Here is a 22,937-nt window from a genome sequence, read left to right on the forward strand (position 1 = left end):
GGTCAGAGCCTCACAGGGGGTCTGGCTATTTATACACCCTCGGGGAGGGGGAGCCGGCCAGCGACGCCGACGGACAGATGGGCGCGGCGAGCAGGTAGCGCAGGCGTGACAGCACCCGATGCAATGCAGGCGTGCCCCCGTCGCGACGCAAACGGTTGGCGGCGGCTCGCGGCGCTGGTCCGGGGGGCGCCCACCGGCCGCGCCACCCGGCCGCGCCGTACTACGGACAAGCAACGGCCGCGATCGAGGGCGAACCACCCCGCCGCCCACGCGAGCCTATCTCGGGGCCTGCCGCGGAGGCTAGCTCGTGCAGCCCCGTTTCGTCACCCTTCGCGCGCGCGTCCCCTTTCGGCGCCTGTAGCTTCTGCAGTTCTGCTCCGCGTGGCGTGGCGCTCGGCGTGGGTGATCAGCAGCAGCAGCAGACCAAGGGGTTTTTTGGGGTTTCGTGGACTTTTTTTTGGGTGGTTTCGTGTCGGCTTTCGTGGAGGATGGATGGATATGTGCATAAAAAAAAACCGGTGTACCGTCTATGTACGGTGACTCGTCAGTAACGTCCAGAGGTATGATAAGCCTGGATAAACATATGGTCACATGATCAATGCTCAAGTTCATCTTTGGATTTCCTATAAAAAAAGTTCACCTTTGGGCTTCGGCTTTTTTTTAGCAAACGTACCTGTATTAAGAGGTAAGAAAAAGTACAAAGACCCGTACAGGCACAAGTACGCCATAAAAGGATGAAGAGTACAGCTAACCCATCCTTTTTGCACAAAGGGCCTCAAGAAAAATAAAAATTGCAAACAAGTCCTTGGACCCATTGTCGACCGGAAGCTTAAGGGATCCCCACCAAATCCGGCCGCCGCCGCACCCTAGGCCAAGGGGAACTCCATTGCACGAAGGTTTTGAAACGAGCCGCAGAAGATACTTCCCAATAGATGAGCTGTAGCCGTCGCTGAACGCCCCTCGACCAGAGACACGCCCCAAGCTCCCTTGACCTTGGATCCAACCTCGTCGATGACAACGACCGCCGCCGCCGGAGACTTGAGAGCGATCCAACCTCCTCGCTTCTGCAAAGCCCATAGCTTCCTCCGCATCCTCCAAGCAAAAGACCGATGACCGCGCTCCTCCGATATGACGAGCCGCCGTTGAAGAACTACTGTACAGGACCGACGATGAGCCGCCGCCGAAGAACTCATGTACAACCCCTCCTCCATGGACTCGCCGTCGGTGCTAGACCGGAGCGCCGACGAGGCAAGGAAGAGTCAAGAAAGACTTATTCCGCCATGACGTCGGCGTCAGCGCCTTGCCGCCGCCGCCGCCTGGAAACTAAACCTAGACACTCTAGGACTCAAACTACGACCCACGCCATTAGCCGGCAGGAGGCCAACGATCTCCACCACCTAGCGATGCCTCAGGGGCCATTGGGGGCGGAAGAGACCGGCGGAGCGCCGGCGGGGACGCTCACCCTCCCTTTCACCTCTCTAAACTGTAGCAAACGAGGTGATGGGGAAAAGAAAGTTTCGACTTTGTCTTTGGAGGAGATATAGAGAGACACAAGGGGAAAGAAAGTTTCGACTTTGGCTTTGGAGGAGATATAGAAAGACACAAGAGCATGCAATTTTCCTTGGGAACGACTCCCTAACAATCGAGTAAAAAAACACAACCTCATCAATTGAAGCCAAGACCATGTGGCTTTGAGTGACGTGAAGATAAATATCACTCGATTTTGTTGGTTAGTGACCCGCAAGAGGGAAAATCAGCTGGAAACCTGGGCACAAATCACTCAAAAAGGACCCCACCCAAACAATGGATCCGTCATCTACAAATCAGAAGTCCTTTTTCAAAACATTACAAAGGGCGACGACATGGACATGACATGAATTTAAAAACATATAGAAAAACTGAAATTGATAATACTAAAACATACTTAGACTTAAGAAAAACATTGCAAATTCTTCCATTAATTTCATCCTACCCATAGAAATAACACCATACATAACAGTAACAGCTTCAATATTATAATTGATTGAAACAAGTAACTGAACCAGCCAAATAAAAGTCAGATCCCTATGTTAACCAAACCTGGAAAAGGAAACATACCTGTTAACAAAAAAAGATCAATATTCTAATATTTCTTTTATCGATGCAGACATTTACACATGTACGTACATCCAGACCTATGAATACATACATGCAAACTTACTTCTATGATCTCGTTATCGATGGACAAATCGTCTACTCCTAAAAAGAATAGCGGTATTAATTCCTAAATACATGAAAATACGAGTATCCTTGTCGAGTTTAGGACTTGAATCATGATTGGTAGGTTCCATCACAACTAACATAACAAACTGAGTGTAACTTAGTCTCTAAAAAAATATTAATATTACAAGAACATAACATAATGTTATCGGAGGCAAAGAGATTGCATCCTTTAGTATGATTTTAACAATACAAGAAATTCATGCATAGTAACTAATCAATTTCACCACTCATGTACCTTGGACATCGAAAAATTGTATTAATTCTTCCATTAAAGTAATCTGATCCAAAGAATTCATTAAAAAAAGAAGCAGTTTACATACATAACTTGATGCAGGCCAAACAGGGGTTGACCTCCTCAAGTGCACAAAGAAATAAAAAAATAGAGAAAACTGAAGAAAAGGCCAACGAAACAAACGGCCAAGAAGCTAGCGGAACGACGACCACGGAAGAGAAGAAGAGATTACATAAAAATACAATAACTAAGAAGAGATTCGTAACTGTCACATGGAGCAAAGGTGAGAAGCAACGTCTGTGAACGAGCTGAAAAGAGATCAAACAGATAAAAAAAATCGACTGACGCACATAGTAGATTTTTACTCGAGTGACAGGTAGAAATTCCGATTTTCCCTTGCATGTTGTAACGCACACAAAGACACGATCGAGCACACACGGCTTGAAATACACACAGCCCAGGACGTTTTGGGCCAACAGAGTCCATGGCAAGAGAATCCGAGCCCATTCGGGGTTACATTACACGGGCCGAATGCACCCATTCCCCCCAAGCGGCCGAGCCAGAGGAAAGCCCGGCCCGAGCTCCGCCGAAAGATGCCAAGATTCCCATACCGGCCCCTCGCGGGTCGCGTCTCGTGCACGCGACCTTGTGGCCCGTCGACTCGATCTATATACGCCGTTCGCTCGCCCACCTCGCCCCGTCTCCCGCAGCCTCGCTCGCCTTTCCCCACCTCTCCCTCGTCGCCGCGGCGCCCGCCAGCTAGGGTTTCGCCTCCCCGCCCCCGATCCGCCATGTCGAAGCAAGGTGCGCTCGTCTGATCGTTTCCCTTCCTTCTCCTGTGATCGTTTCTTTCGCGGGATCTAGCTGCTGTTCTGCGCCGATCGGCTCGATTTGGTTTGCTGACCGCTGGGCATTCGGGGTGTCGGTGCAGGAGGGAAGGCCAAGCCGTTGAAGGCGCCAAAGGTCGACAAGAAGGACTACGACGAGGTACGTTGCTACGCGTTGGCCTTTGCACCCGTTTCGTTGCGCGTTTGGTTGGTTGCCTGATTACGGATCTGCGCCTGTTTAGTCTCTGACCGTAGGGTTTGACTGCTGATGCGCCTGTTTAGGGTGGTTGATTCGTAGCTAATTCTAGCGGGAGGTGCTTTAGCAGATCCCCAATAAGCTTCCCCCAATAATCCACTGGGCTGATCTTGGTTTTTCTTTCTACCCTAAAGAGCTTGTGTAGATGGCATGTCCATAGCTCATGACTTTTGGTCGAAATTTACTTGCTTCGGGTGCATCTTTAATTTCATGATTAGGGATTGTGCTAATTGGGAGCTGCTTCTTTTTTCTATCCTGTTCTCATCTGTAATTAATCTAAGCTGGTTGGGATATAGTGTATATAGGGACTACAATTTCTTAAATTGGAATTGCACAACCTCATGTCTTGAGTTAGAGAGAAATGCAATAATTTTGTAAAAAGAAATACTCTTTATGTTAGTGGTTCTTTTGGTGGAACATATGACTGTTAAGTTTCATTATAACCAATCATATTATGGCAAGGATTGAGTAGCAATCTAATATGACATTGTTCCTGCTATAAAAATCCACATCTTTTTTTGATTTGTAAAACTAGTGAATGTAGCCATATACAGTAGTAGGGTCGTCTGAAACTGCTTCACTGATTAGTTACAATGTGTCTCCACTTCACTTCATTCTGATACCATCTATCTTTGCAGACTGATCTTGCGTATCTGCAGAAGAAGAAAGAGGAGGAAAAGGTGAGACCAGTAGTCAATTCTATATGCAAGCTGTAGTCAATTCTACATGGTACTTGTTTCTTCAGTTATGACCCTAATTTGCTGACACAAGCTGTGTCTTTGTTGCATTGACAGGCACTGAAGGATCTGAAGGCCAAGGCACAGAAGGGTGCAATTGGAGGCTCTGGCTTGAAGAAAAGTGGGAAGAAATGAGTCTGTTTTGCATGTGTGTGATACTTGGGAAATGATAAACCTCCTGCCAATGTGGGCTGTGTTTCGCCATATGTGATTGTAACAAAACTAGTGGTTCTGTGTTGTAATGCTGCAGTTGGTTGCTTGATCCAAAAACATGATGGCTATGATGCAGATGGTTCGATGATAATAACATGGCATTCTAAGATGTTATCTCAAATTTTCTGTGCTGATTTGAAGTAAGCGGATCTGGCATCTGTGTTGAGTTTTCATTCTTCCATGTCGTGCAAAGCAATGCTAGATGTGTTTTTTTGGGTACAGATGTCTAGGATCAAAAGAAATACAATGCAAGGTGTTGCCTCGGGGCTCAGCTACTACCCTTCGTTTTGGGATTCAACGAGCGCATCGGTGATCGTCAGTGAATTTTGGCGTGTGCGAACCAGTAATCTCATATTCTCATCTGAACACCCAGTGCAAAAGGAGTGGAGCGGGACGCAGCGCTGCGTTTTCTGAAACTGAACCTTTGGCTGCTGCTTTTCAGTTCCAAAGATCAGGACGCACGGCCTCACCGGAAGAGCAGGCCTCCGTCCGTGATCAGATCTATAGCTCCCTTTTCATCATTTTAGTATTGTTAATTACTAATTCTTCCCTAACAACATTACCGCCGGCCGGTGGAGCCCGAGATGCCGCCGGGGACGGCGACTCGGGGGACAGCCGTGCCTTTCCGCCCCTATCCCCCCGGCTTTCCAGGGGACAGCCCGAGCCCGGCATCCATTACCGAGCGTCACCCGATCGATCGTGCACGGACAGAGTATCCATCCTCCCGTCCATGCTCTCCGTACGTACCCCCAACAGCGGCAGACCAAACTGACTGACTGACTGATTGATCGGTGTGGCACCACTACCGTCAGCAGCTGCAAGCCATCGTCGACCTGTCGTGGATCGGAGCTGTGGGAGTGGACGCACGCACGATTGGGCATCATGGCGATCAGTACAGTACAAGGGTGTAGCGTCGTCTCTCTCTCTCCGAGTGATTGGACTCGCAAATTGAAGTCGCAATCACACACACGGCACGTTCACCTGTCGACACAACGAATAGTTCACGCACAGAAAACGCAATGGTCACCTAATGACTAGTACTTGCTAGTAGAATAAGACCGGGGATCACCCGGTATCATCCCATCGTCGCCGAAACGAATTCGGTGCTGGAGGCGACCTGGAAACCTCCCAGCCGGAACAGAGCCAGAACTCCCACGCCGACGCCACCGCGTGCCGGCGCCGCGACAACCCAGTGGCAGCCGATCGAGGCCGCGGCGGCGACTCCGAGCAGAATTTCCCGGGATCGGCCGGGCAAATCCCCCATCTTTTCGACCAGTTTTCCCGACGAGGCTGCTCCCCCGTCGCTCGTCGTGGTGCGGGCGGACGTTGCTTTCGTTTGCCCCGGCGGAAACGACGGCGGCGAGGCCGGCATGATGATGAAGGTACGAGAAAGAAAGCGAGAGGCCCGGGGGAGGCGACCGGTCGGATGACCCCCGGTTGGGTCGAGGCAATGGGTGCGAGGTGCGTCGATGGAGCACCACTGGTCCATGCCATGCCACCCACCGCTGCCCGATTCTTTTCCCTCTCTCGTCGACCGATCCGTGCACTGAACCTGACCGGATAGCCGACGCCGGGCACGACGGAACCTCGTGTACAGGGTCGCGGTCTCCTTGCTCCCTGATGGCTCCCAGATCGATCGAGCCGGCACCTTTGCTTCCCGATCCACTTTTACTCGCACCGCACCTCGACAGAGTCTTGTTTAGTCTTCCAGGTAGGCCAGACGACGGAGCTGAGCCCTCCCATGGCCACTGACCGGTGGGCCCACGATCGACCTGTGCTGTTCCAAAAGTTGCCAATTCGTCAACTGAAAGTCTGAATCTTCACAGGTTTCCAGCGAGCTGAAGAAGTGCCGGTTGCCAGCAGGTCAAGTGATGAGCAGATCCTGATCCGGCATTCCGGGCCCGGCCTCGGGGCAGGCAGCTTCTTCTTCTTCTGGGCGTCGCGGTTAGGCCCGGGAGAAAAGGAGAGACCATGGCCGCATGGGGATGGATCTCTCGAGCGTTCGCTGTTGCGGCGTCCACCTCCGGGAAGAGCCGTCGGCCATGTCCATCGCCCAGCAGCGCACGTGGGGCACACGGGCGGGTGAGTGCCGCGCCCACTCCCCACTCCCCTACAGCACACCATAGCTAGCAGCAATCCCCGGTGGCCCGATCAAATCAATTCAAGGCCCGGCCCGGCCGGCGGAAAATCGCACGGGCACGCCCGGGGTTTACGAGAATTGCAGATACTTATGGTCATCCTTTTTCTCCCCGATTATCTTAGCATCGCTGCTCGAGCTTTTCTTTTAAAAGACTCGGCGGCCTCTGCTTTTGGCGTGTAACGTGCGGTACGGAGCTCCGTTCGTTGAATATTACGGGGAGGGACACAGGTGACATGATGAGATGGAGCGTTTATTATTAAAAGAAAAAATTGGCAGATAGCATGGGCATGTAATGATTTTGTCAATTTCAAGATTTGCTAGGGCTAGTCTTCTTTGAGCCTCCATATGTGCGGGTTTGTTTTTTTAAGCCTGCGTTACGCCGGAGATCATAAAACATGCCAATTCAACCTTGTGTTCCATTCTACACCAGAGAGATTAATCAAAGTTTGAATTATAATTTTTTGCTGAGCTTTGGACCGAAGCGGGTGCAGTCAAGCTAGATTGTTTAGTTTGTGAGTAGTCGACTTTGTTTGTAAAATTTTAGCCCAGGCAAATTTGTAATCCAGCTTAAGGCGGGCTTCGTAGCACGATGTGTAACTTCTAACTTCTATTTTTAATATAAAGATACGCAGCTTCTGCATATCGAGTAGCGGTGACGAACAATGATTACTTAGATATTGCATCTTCGATAAATTAAACTAGTACGTACTCGCAAAATTTGTTTTTAGATGAGAATACCCTAAAACTTTATCGGAAAGGCCGAAGATTCTTGCGCTGAAACTGCAATGAACCTGCTTACTACATGATTAATCATCAAGCAACACGAGCCCATCTTTTCCGGTCGTAAAGGATGACCAAAAGGACCACCTTTAGCACAACCGCGAAGCACGGGGTGGTCCGTGCAAAATCGCCTAACAAATCAGGTATAGAAAACCCCACCCCTTTATCGCCTTCCCCACTCAATTAGCAGCTTCCTTCATCACCCACCTTCCCCCTCACCACTCCTATCAGCCATCACACGAGCAAAATCCAAGAAACAAGAGGAGAGGTGGTTCTGAGCTAGAATCCCGATCGCCCATGGAGAAGTGCAGGTCGGTTCCGCACGAGCACTCGTCGGCGTACTACGGCTGCGGCGGCGGGTACGACTACGAGGACGTCGGCGGCGGCGGCGGGCAGGGCAAGTCGTACAGCTTCAACGGGCCGAGCGCCCGCGACGACCCGGAGGCGAAGCGCCGGCGGCGGGTGGCGGCGTACAACGTCTTCGCCACGCAGGGCCGGATCAAGACCACCGTCCGCAGCAGCGTCAAGTGGCTCAAGTCCAAGTTCTCCGACATCCGCTACGGCGGCCTCTGAACTTCCTCCTGCAAATCAGTAACCCTACCTACACCGTATACTATGATGATCACACGCATCTGCACGCAGAAGCTGTGTGCATGGCCAAGCTGGAATAGCTGCTGCATATGTGGAGGTACTGTGTACATGCTATGTTTGTATAGGCATGTGTGCATGTATGAACTGTGTATGTGTGTCGTCTCAGGTCACTGTGTCCCTGCTTTTCTAGATCGGTCTGCTATGTGTTCTCGGTCTGCAAAGAAATGGCGGTTGTACTCTGATTGAATGTTAAATCTGCAAGTCCAAGTTGTATCATGCTCGTCTTAATTTGGTTTGCTTTTGCCCTTCTGTCTTTCCTTTTATTTGTGTTTTTTTTTTGCTTTGGAGTGGAAACTTTCAGTGGCTCAAAATCACCATGCCAATTTGGATGGGGTGTTTTTTTTTTCTAGATTTAGTTGGTACCAATATTTGCATTGAAAAAAGGTTTCTTGAGCATGAACACAGGTTATTTGCAGTAAAGATCAATCAGGAACTGAATAAAAACCAATGATTCTTCTTTTTCTGAAGAGATGATGATTATTTGGTAGTACATATGAAGCATCAGTCTCCAAATTTCAGAGGATGCTCAGTCTTCAAATCGTTAACCAACAGTCGCGGCCTACACATGATCCACAAGAACGTACTGCTTGGGAGGGAGTTCTTCCGATCCGCGCAGGGCTGCGGCGGCCGCCTCGAAGTCCGTCATGAAAGCAGCCGGTCTGCTCTCTGGGCTGTGGTTCACAGTGGCACCGCCGCTGCCGCTGCCCAACGGCGGCTCGCCGTCGGCCTCGTCATCGTCGTCAGGAGCCGGAATCCGCTGGCGGTTCTCGTGATCGTCGTCGCTACCTGAGCGGTGCAAGGTCTTCGCCGCTGGCAGCTGCTGCTGATCCTGAGGTGCAGCAGGTGAGGCTTCTTGTTGTGGCAGTACCTGATCCGGGCTAACTGAAAACCGTCCTGGGATTGTGCTGTATGAGTATGAGGCAATGTTGATGGTGATGTCCAATGACTCTTTGATCACGGTGCCATCTGATTCTTGGGCTGAATTCGCTGTGTCGATTACTTTGTCCTCCTATGCAAATGTAAGCAATGGAGCCCAAAGACAGAGCCAGCAGTCAGAGTAAGAAGAGCAGAAACTAGGATCATATTTGGTCCTGAAGAGCAACACAGGAATTTCACATGAAAGAGATGAAGTTCACAGGAATTTCACACGATGTTAAACTGAGCTGTACCTCTTTGTTGGGAGATCCGGTGTTGATCTCTGACGGCTGCTCCTCGGCTTTCTGCTTGCTGTCCTTCCGTCTGTGCGAACGCTGTCTCTGCTTTGGCCTGCACGCAGGATCAGAGAACTCATGAGCAATGAAAAGGCTGCCTGCAATGCAGTAGGTCTGGTCTCTCGAGTCTACGATGCTCACTTCCTTCCGTCATGGGAAGCAGCAGGGTCGGCGACCTCCTCCTTGTACACGACGGGGAGCGACGAGAGGTCGCACGGCAGCGGCGGGGTGCTGAAGAACTGCAGCAACACAACCAGAGTTATCATTAGTCAGGGGAACATCAAGATGTGCTGAAGAAGAAGAAGAATTGAGGCAGCAATTGTCAGGTACGCACGCTGCTCTCCAGGGCCTGTCCGGCGGTGCCGCGGGCGGCGGGGTCGAGCGCGAGGAGCGTGGCGAGCAGGCGGACGGCCGACGGCGGCAGGTCGCGGAACCTCTCGGCCGTCGTGGGCTTGTACGCCTTGGGGGGCTTGAACGTCGGGGATAGCTTCATCTTCCGCCAGTAGTCGTCCGGCGGCGACCCGCACAGGCTGAAGATCTTGAACAGCTGCTCCACCTGCAAATTGTCAGAGCAACCTGAGTCTTATCTGTCGCCGTCATCTTATGCGCCATTTCGGAAGATTTCTGAAGGACAAGTTCTGCGATTCGTCTTAAACTCTAAAAAGTTCTGCGATTCGTCATCCTGCAACCAAGCGCTGCCAAATCAACCGGCGGCCGCCGCCTCTCTTCGCGGTCGGAAGATGCTGCTGGCTCGTCCTGTGCTAGGGTTTGCTGCGGGATGAGGCGGATGAGCTCGACGGAAGGTGCGGCCGCCGTCGGCGCCGGCGGATCCGCGAGAGGAGGGGACAACGAGACAGATGAACTGCCATACAGGAGAGAAGGACCTATCTGTAAATATTTAGGGGGTCTTGGGCAAAAACTCGGATCGCGTTAATAATCGTGATCCGAATTAGGGGGGTATATGAAATAAATCGGATCGCGGTTAATAACCGCGATCGAGGGTCCAAATTAGGGGGTTATGTGTAAAAAATCGGATCGCGGTTAATAATCGTGATCCGAATCAGGGGATATTCGAAAAATACCGGAACACGATTTTTCTAAGGGGACACGACGGCGATGAGGCCGCGTCGCCGCCGTCATCCACCGCCCGCCTCCGTGTCGTGCATTCGCGACAGTATCCGTCGACCCAACGCATCAAGAGCCGGATCCGTCGTGCTCCGCGCTCGCTTCGCTGCTTCCAGCACCGCACAACCATCCGCGACTCCCCGCGGTGGGGAAGAATGGGAGGAAGACGACGACGAGACGAGCTCACCTCGGTCGTGGCGCGCAGGAGGGGCTTGCCGAAGAACATCTCGGCGAGGAGGCACCCGGCGCTCCAGAGGTCGATGCCGACGCCGTAGTCGGTGGAGCCCAGCAGCAGCTCCGGGGCGCGGTACCAGAGCGTGACCACCCGGCTGGTGAGCGGGCGGCGGCGGCCGGGCCCGAAGTAGTTGGCGAGGCCGAAGTCGCCGATCTTGAGCACGCCGTGGCGGTCGATGAGCAGGTTGGAGCCCTTGATGTCGCGGTGCAGAATGCCGCGGTCGTGGCAGTGCTGCAGCCCCGCCAGCAGCTGCTGCATGTAGCTCTTGATCTGCAGGTGTCCACAGCAGCCACCAGCAGGTTTCAAATGGGGTAGAATAGAATTCAGCGACAGACATTCGAAAAGCTTGCATTAGATTGCTTCAGATTCAGGTGCACATTTTCAGCTGGACTAATTCTACAGCAATTCATGGAATCCAGGCTTTGACTGTTCACTGCTCAGGGAATCAGGAAAGCAGAATATGTGGCTTCACTCTTAGAATCGACGGCAACTTGCCATTGCCTCTCCAAAGGCCGTCAGACAAAGGACAGATGAACTACCAAGTTCAGTTGCTACCGTTCTCTGCCGCAGCTACCAGGGTACAGTGATCTCTTTCTCTCTACAAAATTTGCAAGATTTTTTTTTATCTTAAGCAGCAGAGCAGGACTAGAATACTTCTGACCAATTCGCACATGCCATAGTGTTGTAATACTTGGTATCTACTCCGTATTTAGATTTCCTCTAGTATAATACTTTGTTAAACACAAATGTCTGTCATTCACTGGTTAATATTGATTGGCTATTATGTAGTTTTCTAATGTCTATTTGGGGACAGTGGAATATCCGGTGTTTTTTACCGGCCCAACGTACCCAACATGGGTTTGCATCAGCATCAGCATCACCCGAGGCCGGCCACATCGATGGGTCCAGATTCCAGAAAGGGAAAGACACAACGGCCATGGACACGTCAGAGCAACAGCCAGCAGAAACAGGCGACGGGTGGCTGCGTATCCAAGGCGTGGCTGCGAAGAGGAAGACGACGGCCATGGCCGCCGTGGCCGTCTGCCGGCACATTTACCTGGGGCTCGGTGAGGCGCTGGCCGGGGCGCGCGATGAGCTTGGTGAGGTCGGAGTACATGAAGTCGAAGACGAGGTAGATGCTGCGGTGCATCCGGGAGGTGGCGATGCCCTCGAGGCGGATGACGTTGGGGTGGTCGAGCCGCTGCAGGATCCGGATCTCCCGCGCCATGAACCGCACGCTCTCCGACTCCGACGTGTCGAACCGCACCTTCTTGAGCGCCACCACCCGCCCCGTCCCGCGCTCCCGCGCCTTGTACACGTTGCTGTACGTGCCCTGCCCGACCTTCTCGATCTTGTCGTAGGCGTCGGCGCTCCGGGGCACGATGCCCTGCAGCGCCTCGCGGGGCACGTTCTCGAGGAGCCACGTCGGCCACCCGTCCACCAGCTCGTCCTCGCGCCGCGGCGGCGGCTGAGGCGGGAGCGGCGGGGCCGGCGCCGCCGAGGCGTCGGCATCGTCCGGTGTCTTGTCGGTGCTCCTCCCCGAGGCGGCGCCGCCGCCGCGGCGGGCGGCGTGGGCTGGATCCGTGGCGCCCGCCGCGCGCTCGGCGGCGGCGGGCGGCGGGTCGGAGAAGCGGGAGACACCGGAGCCCGGGCGGTAGGCGTTGTCGCGCTTGAGGCGGTCGATGCCGCGGCCGTCGCTGCGGGCGGGCGAGCCCCGCGAGGGCTTCGCCTGCGCGCACCCCATGACGCTGGTGCTGCCGTTCTCGCGCCGGCGCCGGCGCCGGCCGAAGAGGAGGTGGAGGTGTAGCAGCGACGCGGGGGGAGGCATGAACGAGGCGGGAAAGCGCCCGGGGGGGGGCCCAGGTGCCGCCAACCATATAACGCTCGCGCCGCGCGCCACCCACTATAATAATATTACCACCAGCGGCCGCCCGGCGCCGGCCAGCCGGCCGCCCTGGCCGTGCGCGAGCGCCCGCCGCGCGGCAGAGCGCGCGGACGTCGACGTCGCTGCCGAAATCAAACGTGTTTGGTGCAGATGTCGACGGTGTTGTACGAACAGTGTACCGTGATGATGCCGTGATATCATCTACCGTTGCGTTTCACGGAAAGGGACCCGACGCGGCAGAACGGAGGAGGCCATTTGGCGGCGGCTCGGTGGTCAGCCATGGCCGGGCCCCGCGCCGCCTCGACGTCGTCTTCGCGGCGTTCTGGAAGCTGACGACGACGACGAGGTCGTAGGATGGGAACGGCACTACCTGTTGGCGTAGCACACATGCAGAAACTGGCGCACCATGTGGGCCAAAGAAACAGAGACGCCTGCGCGTTTAGCCAAAAGAAAGAAGATGAAACACCAGCTGATGCTAGTGTAATCTTCGTTGTGTGTAAGGTTCTGAACAAACCGCAGCTGGGTGGCTGCGCTGTCAAGGAGCAACAACATAGGCGAGCTGCCGTCGCAGGGCGTTTGGAAGTATCATGGTCAACAAATCACACGGTTTATACAAGTTACAAAATAAAATAGCCGGGGATACCACCGAGCACTGACTTTACTTTGACAGATTGACTGTTCAGGTCGGTGACAGGGAGCTGAGCTCGATTCTAAACTCGCTTCCTTGTTTCCAAAATACACGCAAGGCATCAATTTCACTCTATGATCACCATATAATGGGAGTAGGATAGAATGACAACATCTCAAACGAGGATAACACCAGACAGATCACAAGATCATCCGCACAGAATTCAGCAGCAGAAACAGGTGAAACGATGAAGATAGCTGAGGCCCCAGGAGACCCATCCAATTTCGCGTTAGGATCCTATGGGGACAACCAATTGAATTCCTTTTCATGAATCTCATACGAGTAAATCAGCTTCATCTGCAGGAGCTAGCACCCGCCGTTGTGCCGAGAGATCAAACTCCTGAACTCAGCATCACCATGGCTTCAGGCTTAGTTCTTCTTGCCCCGTTAGTCTAGTTCAGTGTCAAACAGAACGCTGACAGCATCTACACCCTCAATGGTATTTCACAAACCAATTTCTTTGCATAAGGAACTAATAATGTCAGGGATTATTCCGCTGCTAGGGTTTCTAATGATGGCATCACCAGCAAAATCCTTCATCAAGGATGATGGGTTGTCCTTTCACCCGCCATACCGCAAGAATTTGACCCTAATGGCAGTATGGCACTACCTGCATTGCGGGACAATAGTTCTTCCTGGCATACTTCTTGCTAGATAGTTGCTGCAAAGCATCTAGCGTATCCTGCAATAATATGACATAATTAAAATAGCTTAAAGTGTCTATGAGAAGTAAGGAACGCAGACCGGTTCATGTGACTAGAATACGGGACTAAAATGATGGATCAGATGCAACAAAAGAACAGAACGATGTGAATCTGTGCTGAACCTCTTTGTGTGGAGATCCGGTGTTGATCTCTGACTGCTGCTCCTCGGCTTTCTTCTTGCTGTCCTTCCGTCGCTGCGAACGCTGCCTCTGCTTCGGCCTGCACGCAGGATCAGAGAACTCAGACAAGTAGACAACGAAAAGGAGCTTCTCAGGTCCACGATTCTCACTTCCGTCCATCGTGGGACGCAGCAGGGTCGGCGACCTCCTCGTCCTCGTCCACGACGCACGGCAGCGGCGGGGTGCTGAAGAACTGCAGCAACACCACCAGAGCTGTATTTTGTCAGGGAACATCAAGATGTGCTGAAGAACCGAAGCAGCAATAGTGGTTAGGTACGCACGCTGCTCTGCAGGAGCACCTGAGAATCATCTGTCGCCGTCAGATAATCTGCGCCATTTCGTAAGAAATCTGCAGAGCAAGTTCTGCTATTCGTCATCCTGCTAAAACCAAGCACTAGTGCATTACCCAATCAACCGGCGTTCGCCGCCTCTCTTCGCGGTCGGAAGATGCTGCTAGCTCGTCCTCCGCCGCCTTTGCTTCCGCAGAGCAGTCGTCCACGTCGACGCAGCCACGGCCGGGGATGCTGCTGGAGGGCGAATCTCCTTTGGACCGGAAAGGCGAAAGGAAAGTGCTAGGATTTGCATCGGGGGACGCGGATGGGATGGACGGAAGCTGCGGCCGCCGTCGGCGCCGGCGGATCCGCGAGACGAGGGGCCGCGAGTGCGATGAACCGCGTACAGAAGAGAAGGATCTATCTGTAAATACTTAGGGGGTCTTGATCCGGCGATCCTAAACAGGGGGGTTCATCGCAGTTAATAATCGCGGTTAATAATCGCGATCCGAGTTAGGGGGTCATGTGTAAAAACTCGGATCGCGGTTAATAATCGCGATCCAAATGAGGGGATTTTTTTTGAAAAAGGGGACACGACGGCCGATGAGGCAGCGCCGCCGCCGCCGACCACCGCCGGCCCCGTCGTTCTGCATCTGCGGCGGCATCTCTCTACCGAACGCACGAAGCGCCGGATCCGTTGCGCTCCGAGTTCCCTGCTCCCAGCACCACACAACCATCGAGATCCGCGATCCCCACCGTGGGCAAGAATGGGAGGGGGAAGACGCCGACGATGCGACGAGCTAACCTCGGTCGTGGCACGCGGGAGGGGCTTGCTCAAGAACATCTCGGCGAGGAGGCACCTGGCGCTCCAGACGTCGATGCCGAAGCCGTAGTCGGCTGACCCCCAGCAGCTGGTGAGCGGGCGGCAGCAGCCGAGCCCGTAGTAGTAGGCGTTGGCGAGGGTGGAGTCGCCGATCTTGAGCCCGCCGTGGCGGTGGATGAGCAGGTTGGAGCGGTGCAGGACGCCGCGGCTGCTGCAATCTGCATGTAGCTCTTGATCTACAGGTGTGTGCATAGCTATCAGCAGATTTCAAATGGGGTAGAAATAGAACAGAATTCAGCGACAGACATTCGAAAAGCTTGGATTAGATTATTTCAGATTCATGTCCACATTATCAGCTGTACTAATTCTACAGCAATCCTTGGAATTCAGGTTTTGGCTGTTCACTGTTCAGGAAATCAGGGAGCAGATTCTCTGCCTTCACTCTCAGGATCCACAGTAACTTGCCATTGCCTCTCCTATGGCCGTCAGACGAAGAGCAGGGAGATGAACCGCCAAGTTCAGTTGCTACCGTTCTCAGCCGCAGATACCAGGGTGCAATGACATCTCTACAAAATTTGCTAGATCTTTTTTAATGTTAAGCAGCAGAGCAAGACTAGATAGAATACTTTTGACCAATTCACACATGCGTAATCTCTGCCAAAGAAAGAGGGGATGGAAAACTGGCTGGTGCTAGTGTATGCAATCTTCGTTGGAGTGTAGAGTTCTGGACAAACTACAGGTGGGTGGCTGCGCTGTCATGGAGCAACATAGCGCGAGGTGCGTCGCAGGGCGTTTGGAAGTATCATGAATGCGTCAAAGAATGACAAGTCTTACAAGTTACAAAATAGAATAGCCAGGGGTACGAACAAGCACCGACTTTGCTTTGACAGATTGTCCAGGTCGGTGAAGCAGAGCTGAGCTCGATTTTAAAGTCGCTTCATTGTTTCCGAAAGACGAGCAACGCATCAGTTCCTCCTATGATCACCATACAACGGGAGTAGGGTACAAGGACAACATCTCAAATAAGGATAACACCTGACAGATCACGAAACCACCCTCCCAGCATGCAGCAGCAGAAATAGGTGAACGTTGAAGATAACTGAGGCCCAGGAGACCCAGCCAACTTCAGATAAGGGTCCTGTGGGGGTAACCAATTGGATTCCTTGATACGAACCCCATATGAGTAGATCAGCTTGACCTGCAGCTAGCACCCGCTGCCGTGTCGAGAGATCAAGCACCTGAATTCAGCATCTCGATCGCTTCAGGCTTAGTTCTTTGCCTGTTAGTCCAGTTCAGGGTCAAACAGAACGGTGACAGCCTCCACCCTCAATGGCATTTCACAAATCAATTTCTTTGCATAAGGAACTAATGTCAGGGATTATTCCGCCACCGGAGTTTCTAATGATGGCATCACCTGCAAAATCCTTTAGCAAGGACGATGGGTCCTTTGACCCGCCATGCCGCAAGAATTTGTCCCTAATGGTACTGCCTGCACTGCGGGACAATGGATCCTCTTGGCATATTTCCTGCCAGATTGTTGTGGCAAAACACCGAGCATAGAGGTAGCTATAGTAGCCTGCAACAATATGACATAGTTAACATAGCTAATATGCTTATATATATATGTCTATGAGAAGTAAGGAATGCAAACAAGGCCAGCCTGAAAACTTACCAGCACCATAGTTTATGAGATGGGTAAACCGGGTATGCCAGTGTGCGCCTTCTGCACATTTCCAACTCGTATGCTTCCTTCTCAAATCAGCAACAGTGGAAATTGTGTCCATAGGCTTGGATGCTTGCTCCCCAAACAAGGTTAGGTCCATTATAGAGTAGAAGATCTGGGAAGGGGAGTACAACAGCACTAAGTGAAACAAGAAATATGACGACAAGGAAAACAAAGGACGAATCCTACTTTTGTGAGACCTGGAAATAAAAACAAACCTGCCGCTGGAGTTCAGTAGCAGGAAACATATTCCGAGAAGCATTTAGCGCCTTTACCAGCTTTTCTGGTATTGCATCTCCAGTTGTTTCATCTAAAGCAAATGTCTTCAGGACACGATAGTCCCACGCATAACATCTGCAATGTCAATGAAATTCAACTATAGGTACAGAGGCTGCTAACCAAAAGAACTCTTTCTCTCTTTTTTAATGAACAACTCTTATTTTGAATCAGCCAAAACTAGATAGCATTGCTAAAACAACTAACTACTATGGAAGTATGGAACCATACGTACTCAAAGAGGTTTGAGGGAGTTTCAGCTACATCAAGAGCAACCCTAGTACCAGAGAAATGCTGATATTCCTGCATTCAAATATTAAAAATAAGCCAGGTAATAAATGTAGAAGTCAAAGCAGAAGCGAAATATTAAGAAGAACAAGCAAAGTACCGTTCTTGATAGCAGAGAATGAAGCGCGTGCCCAAACTCATGAAAAAGAGTTTCAACATCCCCATGGTTAAGCCTTGCAGTTATTCCACTAGAATTTGAGAAGTTGCAAACTAAGGCAATGATCTGAAAATCAAGCATGGAGTCCATTGGAACTGAAGTAACTTTTTTAATTTGAACAACGGCAAATTTCTATGATATATCCATTGATCTTTTTACATTTTTAACATCCTTCAAATATCATGTATATGCTAATGAAGCCAGAAGCTGCAATGGATATTCCACATAAGCTATGTATCAGGCTATGCAACAAGAAATATATTGAACTTATTTAGGCTGATAATAGCTACCAAGCAAACCCTTGATTCTTTTAGCTACCATTTCCTTGTATGAAGCTTGATCTTCATGAAAGAACTTGATAAATTCTACAGCAACATGGAAGAAACAATGAATAAGAGAACATATACCGGAAGTTGGTAATTTGAGTCCGATAATCTCCGCCCCCCTTGGACAGCAAAATGAGCACATCCTGGATATTTGCCCTTCCTGGAGTAGAGATCAAGATACATGAATCCTAAATCACCCTGCTCATTAGACATGGTTGCCTTTAGTTACTTTGTTCCCAGAAAATATAAGAATAAGTAGAAATTGTGGTGCATATATGTCCAAGTAGTACTAACTGGCATCTTGATTAGATTTCCCCGAAGCACTTAATTTTTCATGAAATTCGCATGGTTACAAACAGCAAGAACTGAAAATATAGAACATTAGTAATGATCATCACTAGCCATTACAGGTTACACAGTGTAAACCTCACTATCAAGCAGTCTAATTTTAGCCACAAAGTTCTAAATCATCTAATCAGACAAGAGGAGCACAAACGGGGTAAGACACATTGAAAAGGATCATCAGGCAGGCTGCCAACTAGGATATGAGCCTTAATTTACAATTTGCCGTTTGAATTTTAGTAATGAAAAGCAAAAAACCATGGTGATAATGCCAGCATTATATAAGTTGAGCACGTAGAAATAACTAAAGCAGAGAAGCTGAGGATGTCCTTTTTAGGTTTGTTGCAAAACTATCATTTAAAAGCATGTTTGGCACACTTACCTCATCAGGATGACGGAGTGAGAGCTTTATCACATCTGGATGCCATGACTCTCCATCCCTCATGGGAATTTGATGGAATGTGGCACCAAATAATGATTCAACCAGCACATTCAGACCTTTTAGGCATTGTGATAAGGGAAAGTATTTTGCAATGACCTGATAGATTAAAAAAAATGTCAATATTTTTATCACAAAAAGTAAGGCCTACACTCTAAAGGTATGCATCCAGTGTATGTCAAACCGGTGTTTGAATTAGCTTTAGGTACAGTTATTTCATCTCTGAGATGTATATCAGATAGCACATACAGAAGCATCCAGGTTGTTTAAAGATGATTTCATCATTCCAATGAAGTAATCTTCATCCCATGGTTCAAGATCAGCACTCTTTTCATTACATATTCTTCTCTTGAAATCCTGTATAGCCTTAAATTCCTGTGTAAGAGAAATTATCAAGAGACAGAAATGGATTATTAAATTTAATGATGCATAACAACGCCAACACTCCTGTAGTGTAGTGGTAAGCTTCCCAATTGAGGAAGACACCAACCAGGGTTCAAATCCTGGTGTCAGAAAAAAAAAAACCTCGCTGGCAACCCAAAAAATAGTGGCAGGGCGCCAGCCTGTGGCACCTGTTGGTTTGGGCCCTCCTACCAAGGGGTAGTTGCAGTGGTCGCTAACGCAGTGGGTTGTGGTCGTCCCAGGTTATGGTGCGGCCCTATAGGGTGAAGCCGGAGTTTGGGGTTTTCTCGGCCGGTTTGGCTGAGATTTCTTCTTAGTGCAATGCCGTGGGGGCAGTCTTTCCCCCGCCGGTCGAGGTTTTTTATGATGCAGAACAACATATAGAAGTATAGAACATAACAATGCATAATGTCAAATTAAGTTGAATCCATTCGTACCTCATCAGCTTTATGCCTAACAATGTTACTCAAATATCCGAGAAATGACATAACTACATCAGCTGATGCAGCCATGTTAGGACGAATAGCAAAGTCAGCATACGATTTGCATCCCATAATCTGTAGGGCCATCATCAAGGGAAAACATGTAATTATCTATGGTTGTTGTGCCGGTTGCATTTCTAATCAATGCTACGATATTTGAATAATAAAGCCATGAAACTTCACAATATAAAGAAACCGCGATACCTTTGCAAGCTCATCACGAGCATCTATAAGCTCATTAAGAACACCAATATTTTCTCGAGGTTCAGAGTTCCCAACAATGTATACCTGTTTCCTGACCTTTGGAAAATTCGAAATAGTTAGATTGACAGTGTCACTGAACTGGTGATACGCATCTGTACATTAACAGACAATGTAATTGAATCAATCAAGAGCGAAAGTGGGTGGTGACGTAAGAAATTCAAGCAATGCTATTATGCATCTTTATCTGTGACATAAAAAAATGGGTCTATGAATGTTCCAGATGTTTTGCAAGTGGAACAAGACGTACTCACTTCCTCATCAGAAATCCATCTTAGTGCTGATGATAGATTTTCCGAGTCTGTTACAATCCTTAGACCCTTTTGCTTTGCAGTGCTCATCTGGTTGCTTTGCTTCTCAAAACTTCCAAAGTTAAACCGGTAAACAGACTTGAAATGATGTCGCAGGTTTCTTGGGACCCGTGAAGCTGGGTATACATCCACAAAACCTGGTTTGTTCATTACATTTTCACTGAACCTGGAACAGGAAAAGGAAGTAAGTTTACACCAGATACAAACAGTTCACTCTATCTAGCCGTACCAATTGACAGGCTCAACATAAACTGCAAAGCAAGCAACTAGCCAATTCACTAAAAGGAGTACTGTACAGCGAAGCTAAAGCAACAGGGCATCATGAACTGTCTAAAAGGTGCTAGTAAAACAAATAGAGTTCCACTGGGCAGTTCAGAGAGCTACTTGGCTGATCATGAGATCAACTAGCAGCGTGCATAATAGGTGTGTGATAGAGCAGAATACTTGAGAATCGTCCAACACGCCATTTCTCGATTTCAGCGGTACAGGAAAAGATCAAAAGCAATAATCAATTTTTGTTCAATAAATGCATGATTAACTAATCACATATACTCCTTAACCTGGTACTCAACTTAATGTGGAATGCATGCCATCTAATTGCTTGGATGAAGAACATCAAGATAACTGAGCATTTAGAGAGAGAGAGAGAAAAAAGAGTTTTATCCAAGTACTTTCAAGCACTGGAACAATTAATAGTCAACCAGTTGGTCATTCATAAACGTCTCAATTGTTTTTCAGCAGTCAGCACAAGCGAGGAAAAATCAATTTCTAAAACAGATGAAACTCACAGATCAGTGCTAGAATCAAGAATTTTAACATATAGACAGTTTGCCAACAACTCAAGTCATTAAACAGTGAAATTACTTGCCAATACACAGCCTGAAAAACATGCAACTAACACAGATCGAAGTAGCTAGTAAAGATGGTAAAGACTATCAACAGCAAGTGTCCAATTGATGTACCTACTTTCTACCCAGCTGGGCAATCTCAAGGTTCAGCTGATTAACACGCTCAAGTTTATCTGCCAAAGAAGGAGAACCATGGTTTACTTTAACAGTCAGTTACGGGAAGAGACAGAATGACATAAATTTCAGTTGGCAACCTTCAGGAAGATGAATCCCTCCCTTTTCAAAGTCAATACGCAAGGTAGTTGCTGCTCTTCTAGCTTCCTCTGTGAGCAGGACACTTTCACCCTCAGCTTTTAGTATAGCATTGTACAAAGTAATGTTCGTATTCAGGTACTGCAATGAGTTACAGAAATCAAAATGTTACTCCAAATTGATCATTTAGCCTAATTTCAGGATTTTCAATTAGCTACAGGATTGCAAAGTTTCACGAAGATGTTTTCAACCTGTCATCATAATTGTTGAGATCACCATACTATGCAAAGATGCAGATATCTTAAGTTTCTATTATAAATGATACTTCAAGTCCACCTGAAGCAACGCCCTGCTGTTAAGCTCACCTGAAGATGCTCATAAATTCTCATTGACGCCTTATCTGCCTCCTCCACAAATTCCCTGGTACACAAGCATATCCATTTAATTCAAACCTGAAAACACATTGCCGCCCAGCACCAAAATTGAATAAGAAGCAACCATCACAAACTCACCTATCAGGGTGCGTATTCCTGCACAGCTCCGCCGAATCAATGACCGAGCAAACCTAACCACATCATCATAACATCGACACATCAACTACTCCGCATCAATGCAATAGAATGGAGAAAAAGCCACTGGCAGAAAAGGAAGTAGATTACGGTATTGGAAATCTCGTCCATGGCGCGGACAATCTCGGGGGCGGACGGCAACCGCGCGACGTGTGCGACGAGCTCGTCCGACCTGCGAGTTCGAGCAAACATTCACTGAGGATTAGCGGCCGTTGTTTGATTTTGGGCATGCAAGCATTGGGGATAGTTGGCGCTCAGGTTTCCTTACCGCTCGATGGCGTCGTCGACGAAGCGGCGGAACCCCTTCGCCGTGCGCAGAACGTCGAACCCATACAGTCCCGTCTCCGGCTTCTCCGACACCGTGGAGAACGCAGCAGCAGCGCCGCGGCGGATGGCGGCGGCGCGAGAGAGCATTGCTGCGGGCGCTCAGTTGATCAGCTCTGAGGTTATTCTAGGGTTTCCGTTGGGATCCTATCTGCTCGGAGTTGCTTTCTACTCGTGATGTGTAGCAACGGCAATATGCTGCTGGCTGGCCTCCGTCTCCGCCGCCGCCGCTCGCCGGAGCTTTCGCTGCTCGGGAGCGACAGCAAGGGGGTGGGGGGAGGTGAGCCGTGGAGGTAACAGCAAAATGCAACAGTTCGAGGGTGCTTACGCAAAAGATCCCTTTGCCGTCACCTTTTTCTCAATCGCGGCCGCTTATAGTTGATCGAGCGGTCAACATAATCGCGATCCAAATTCTGGGGACACAAACGGAAAGAAAGAATAGTTCGAGGGCCTCCTGCGAAAACGTCCCCCAGTTCCCCGTGTCCTTCGATCTGGGCCGCATAAGCCGCATCGGACGGTCAAGAAAAACCCTAATCAGGCCGCCGGAGAAAACATGACCGTAGCTCCTCCCCTTCACCTCGCGGGAGCAACTCCCGCTGCCGCCAGTTGGACGACAGTTCCCACCGAATCCCCGGCATCTACACCTCTATACTTCGCAGCTGCTAGCTACCCCAACTTCCTCCTGGGAAAGGGAAACACTTGCCACAACATCTCCGC

At 50.0% G+C, this 22,937-nt stretch overlaps 3 protein-coding genes and 1 long non-coding RNA gene across 6 annotated transcripts; 2 read left to right on the forward strand and 2 right to left on the reverse strand.

The window, feature by feature from the left end:
* Positions 1 to 3,139: 3,139 nt before the first annotated feature.
* Positions 3,140 to 4,648, forward strand: LOC112888424. The gene is made up of 4 exons (XR_003227815.1): positions 3,140 to 3,298; positions 3,426 to 3,481; positions 4,216 to 4,257; positions 4,372 to 4,648. It is a non-coding gene; the product is annotated as an uncharacterized LOC112888424 (long non-coding RNA).
* Positions 4,649 to 7,614: 2,966 nt separating this feature from the next.
* On the forward strand, positions 7,615 to 8,340 carry LOC112891008. Its single transcript, XM_025957900.1, has one exon. It carries the CDS (start codon positions 7,745 to 7,747, stop codon positions 8,018 to 8,020), a length of 276 nt encoding a protein of 91 aa, XP_025813685.1. The 5' UTR covers positions 7,615 to 7,744; the 3' UTR covers positions 8,021 to 8,340.
* Positions 8,341 to 8,532: 192 nt separating this feature from the next.
* Positions 8,533 to 12,540, reverse strand: LOC112891007 (probable serine/threonine-protein kinase At1g54610). Of its 2 annotated transcripts, none has more exons than XM_025957898.1 (6): positions 11,727 to 12,533; positions 10,622 to 10,939; positions 9,644 to 9,865; positions 9,451 to 9,548; positions 9,268 to 9,364; positions 8,533 to 9,107 (listed from the first exon to the last, which is right to left on the reverse strand). In XM_025957898.1, the coding sequence occupies exons 1-6, from the start codon at positions 12,495 to 12,497 to the stop codon at positions 8,658 to 8,660; spliced, it is 1,956 nt and encodes a 651-aa protein (XP_025813683.1). In that variant the 5' UTR covers positions 12,498 to 12,533; the 3' UTR covers positions 8,533 to 8,657. The 2 variants fall into 2 exon arrangements, with proteins under 2 accessions (XP_025813683.1, XP_025813684.1); XM_025957899.1 differs by having other exon boundaries at positions 9,053 to 9,189; positions 11,727 to 12,540.
* A 782-nt stretch (positions 12,541 to 13,322) lies between these two features.
* On the reverse strand, positions 13,323 to 22,914 carry LOC112888941 (mitochondrial intermediate peptidase, mitochondrial). 2 transcript variants are annotated; one of them, XM_025955348.1, is made up of 21 exons: positions 22,165 to 22,914; positions 21,987 to 22,068; positions 21,840 to 21,892; positions 21,693 to 21,747; positions 21,330 to 21,468; positions 21,194 to 21,248; positions 20,171 to 20,393; positions 19,860 to 19,955; positions 19,611 to 19,730; positions 19,021 to 19,146; positions 18,715 to 18,870; positions 18,072 to 18,188; positions 17,608 to 17,730; positions 17,455 to 17,522; positions 17,162 to 17,297; positions 16,893 to 17,058; positions 15,203 to 16,796; positions 14,407 to 14,474; positions 14,236 to 14,318; positions 14,069 to 14,165; positions 13,323 to 13,924 (listed from the first exon to the last, which is right to left on the reverse strand). In XM_025955348.1, the coding sequence occupies exons 1-17, from the start codon at positions 22,308 to 22,310 to the stop codon at positions 16,558 to 16,560; spliced, it is 2,100 nt and encodes a 699-aa protein (XP_025811133.1). In that variant the 5' UTR covers positions 22,311 to 22,914; the 3' UTR covers positions 13,323 to 13,924; positions 14,069 to 14,165; positions 14,236 to 14,318; positions 14,407 to 14,474; positions 15,203 to 16,557. The 2 variants fall into 2 exon arrangements, with proteins under 2 accessions (XP_025811133.1, XP_025811132.1); XM_025955347.1 differs by having other exon boundaries at positions 19,860 to 20,011; positions 20,167 to 20,393.
* Positions 22,915 to 22,937: the final 23 nt, after the last annotated feature.

This window comes from Panicum hallii, chromosome 4, assembly GCF_002211085.1.
Source record: "Panicum hallii strain FIL2 chromosome 4, PHallii_v3.1, whole genome shotgun sequence".
NCBI classification, from domain to species: Eukaryota; Viridiplantae; Streptophyta; class Magnoliopsida; order Poales; family Poaceae; genus Panicum; species Panicum hallii.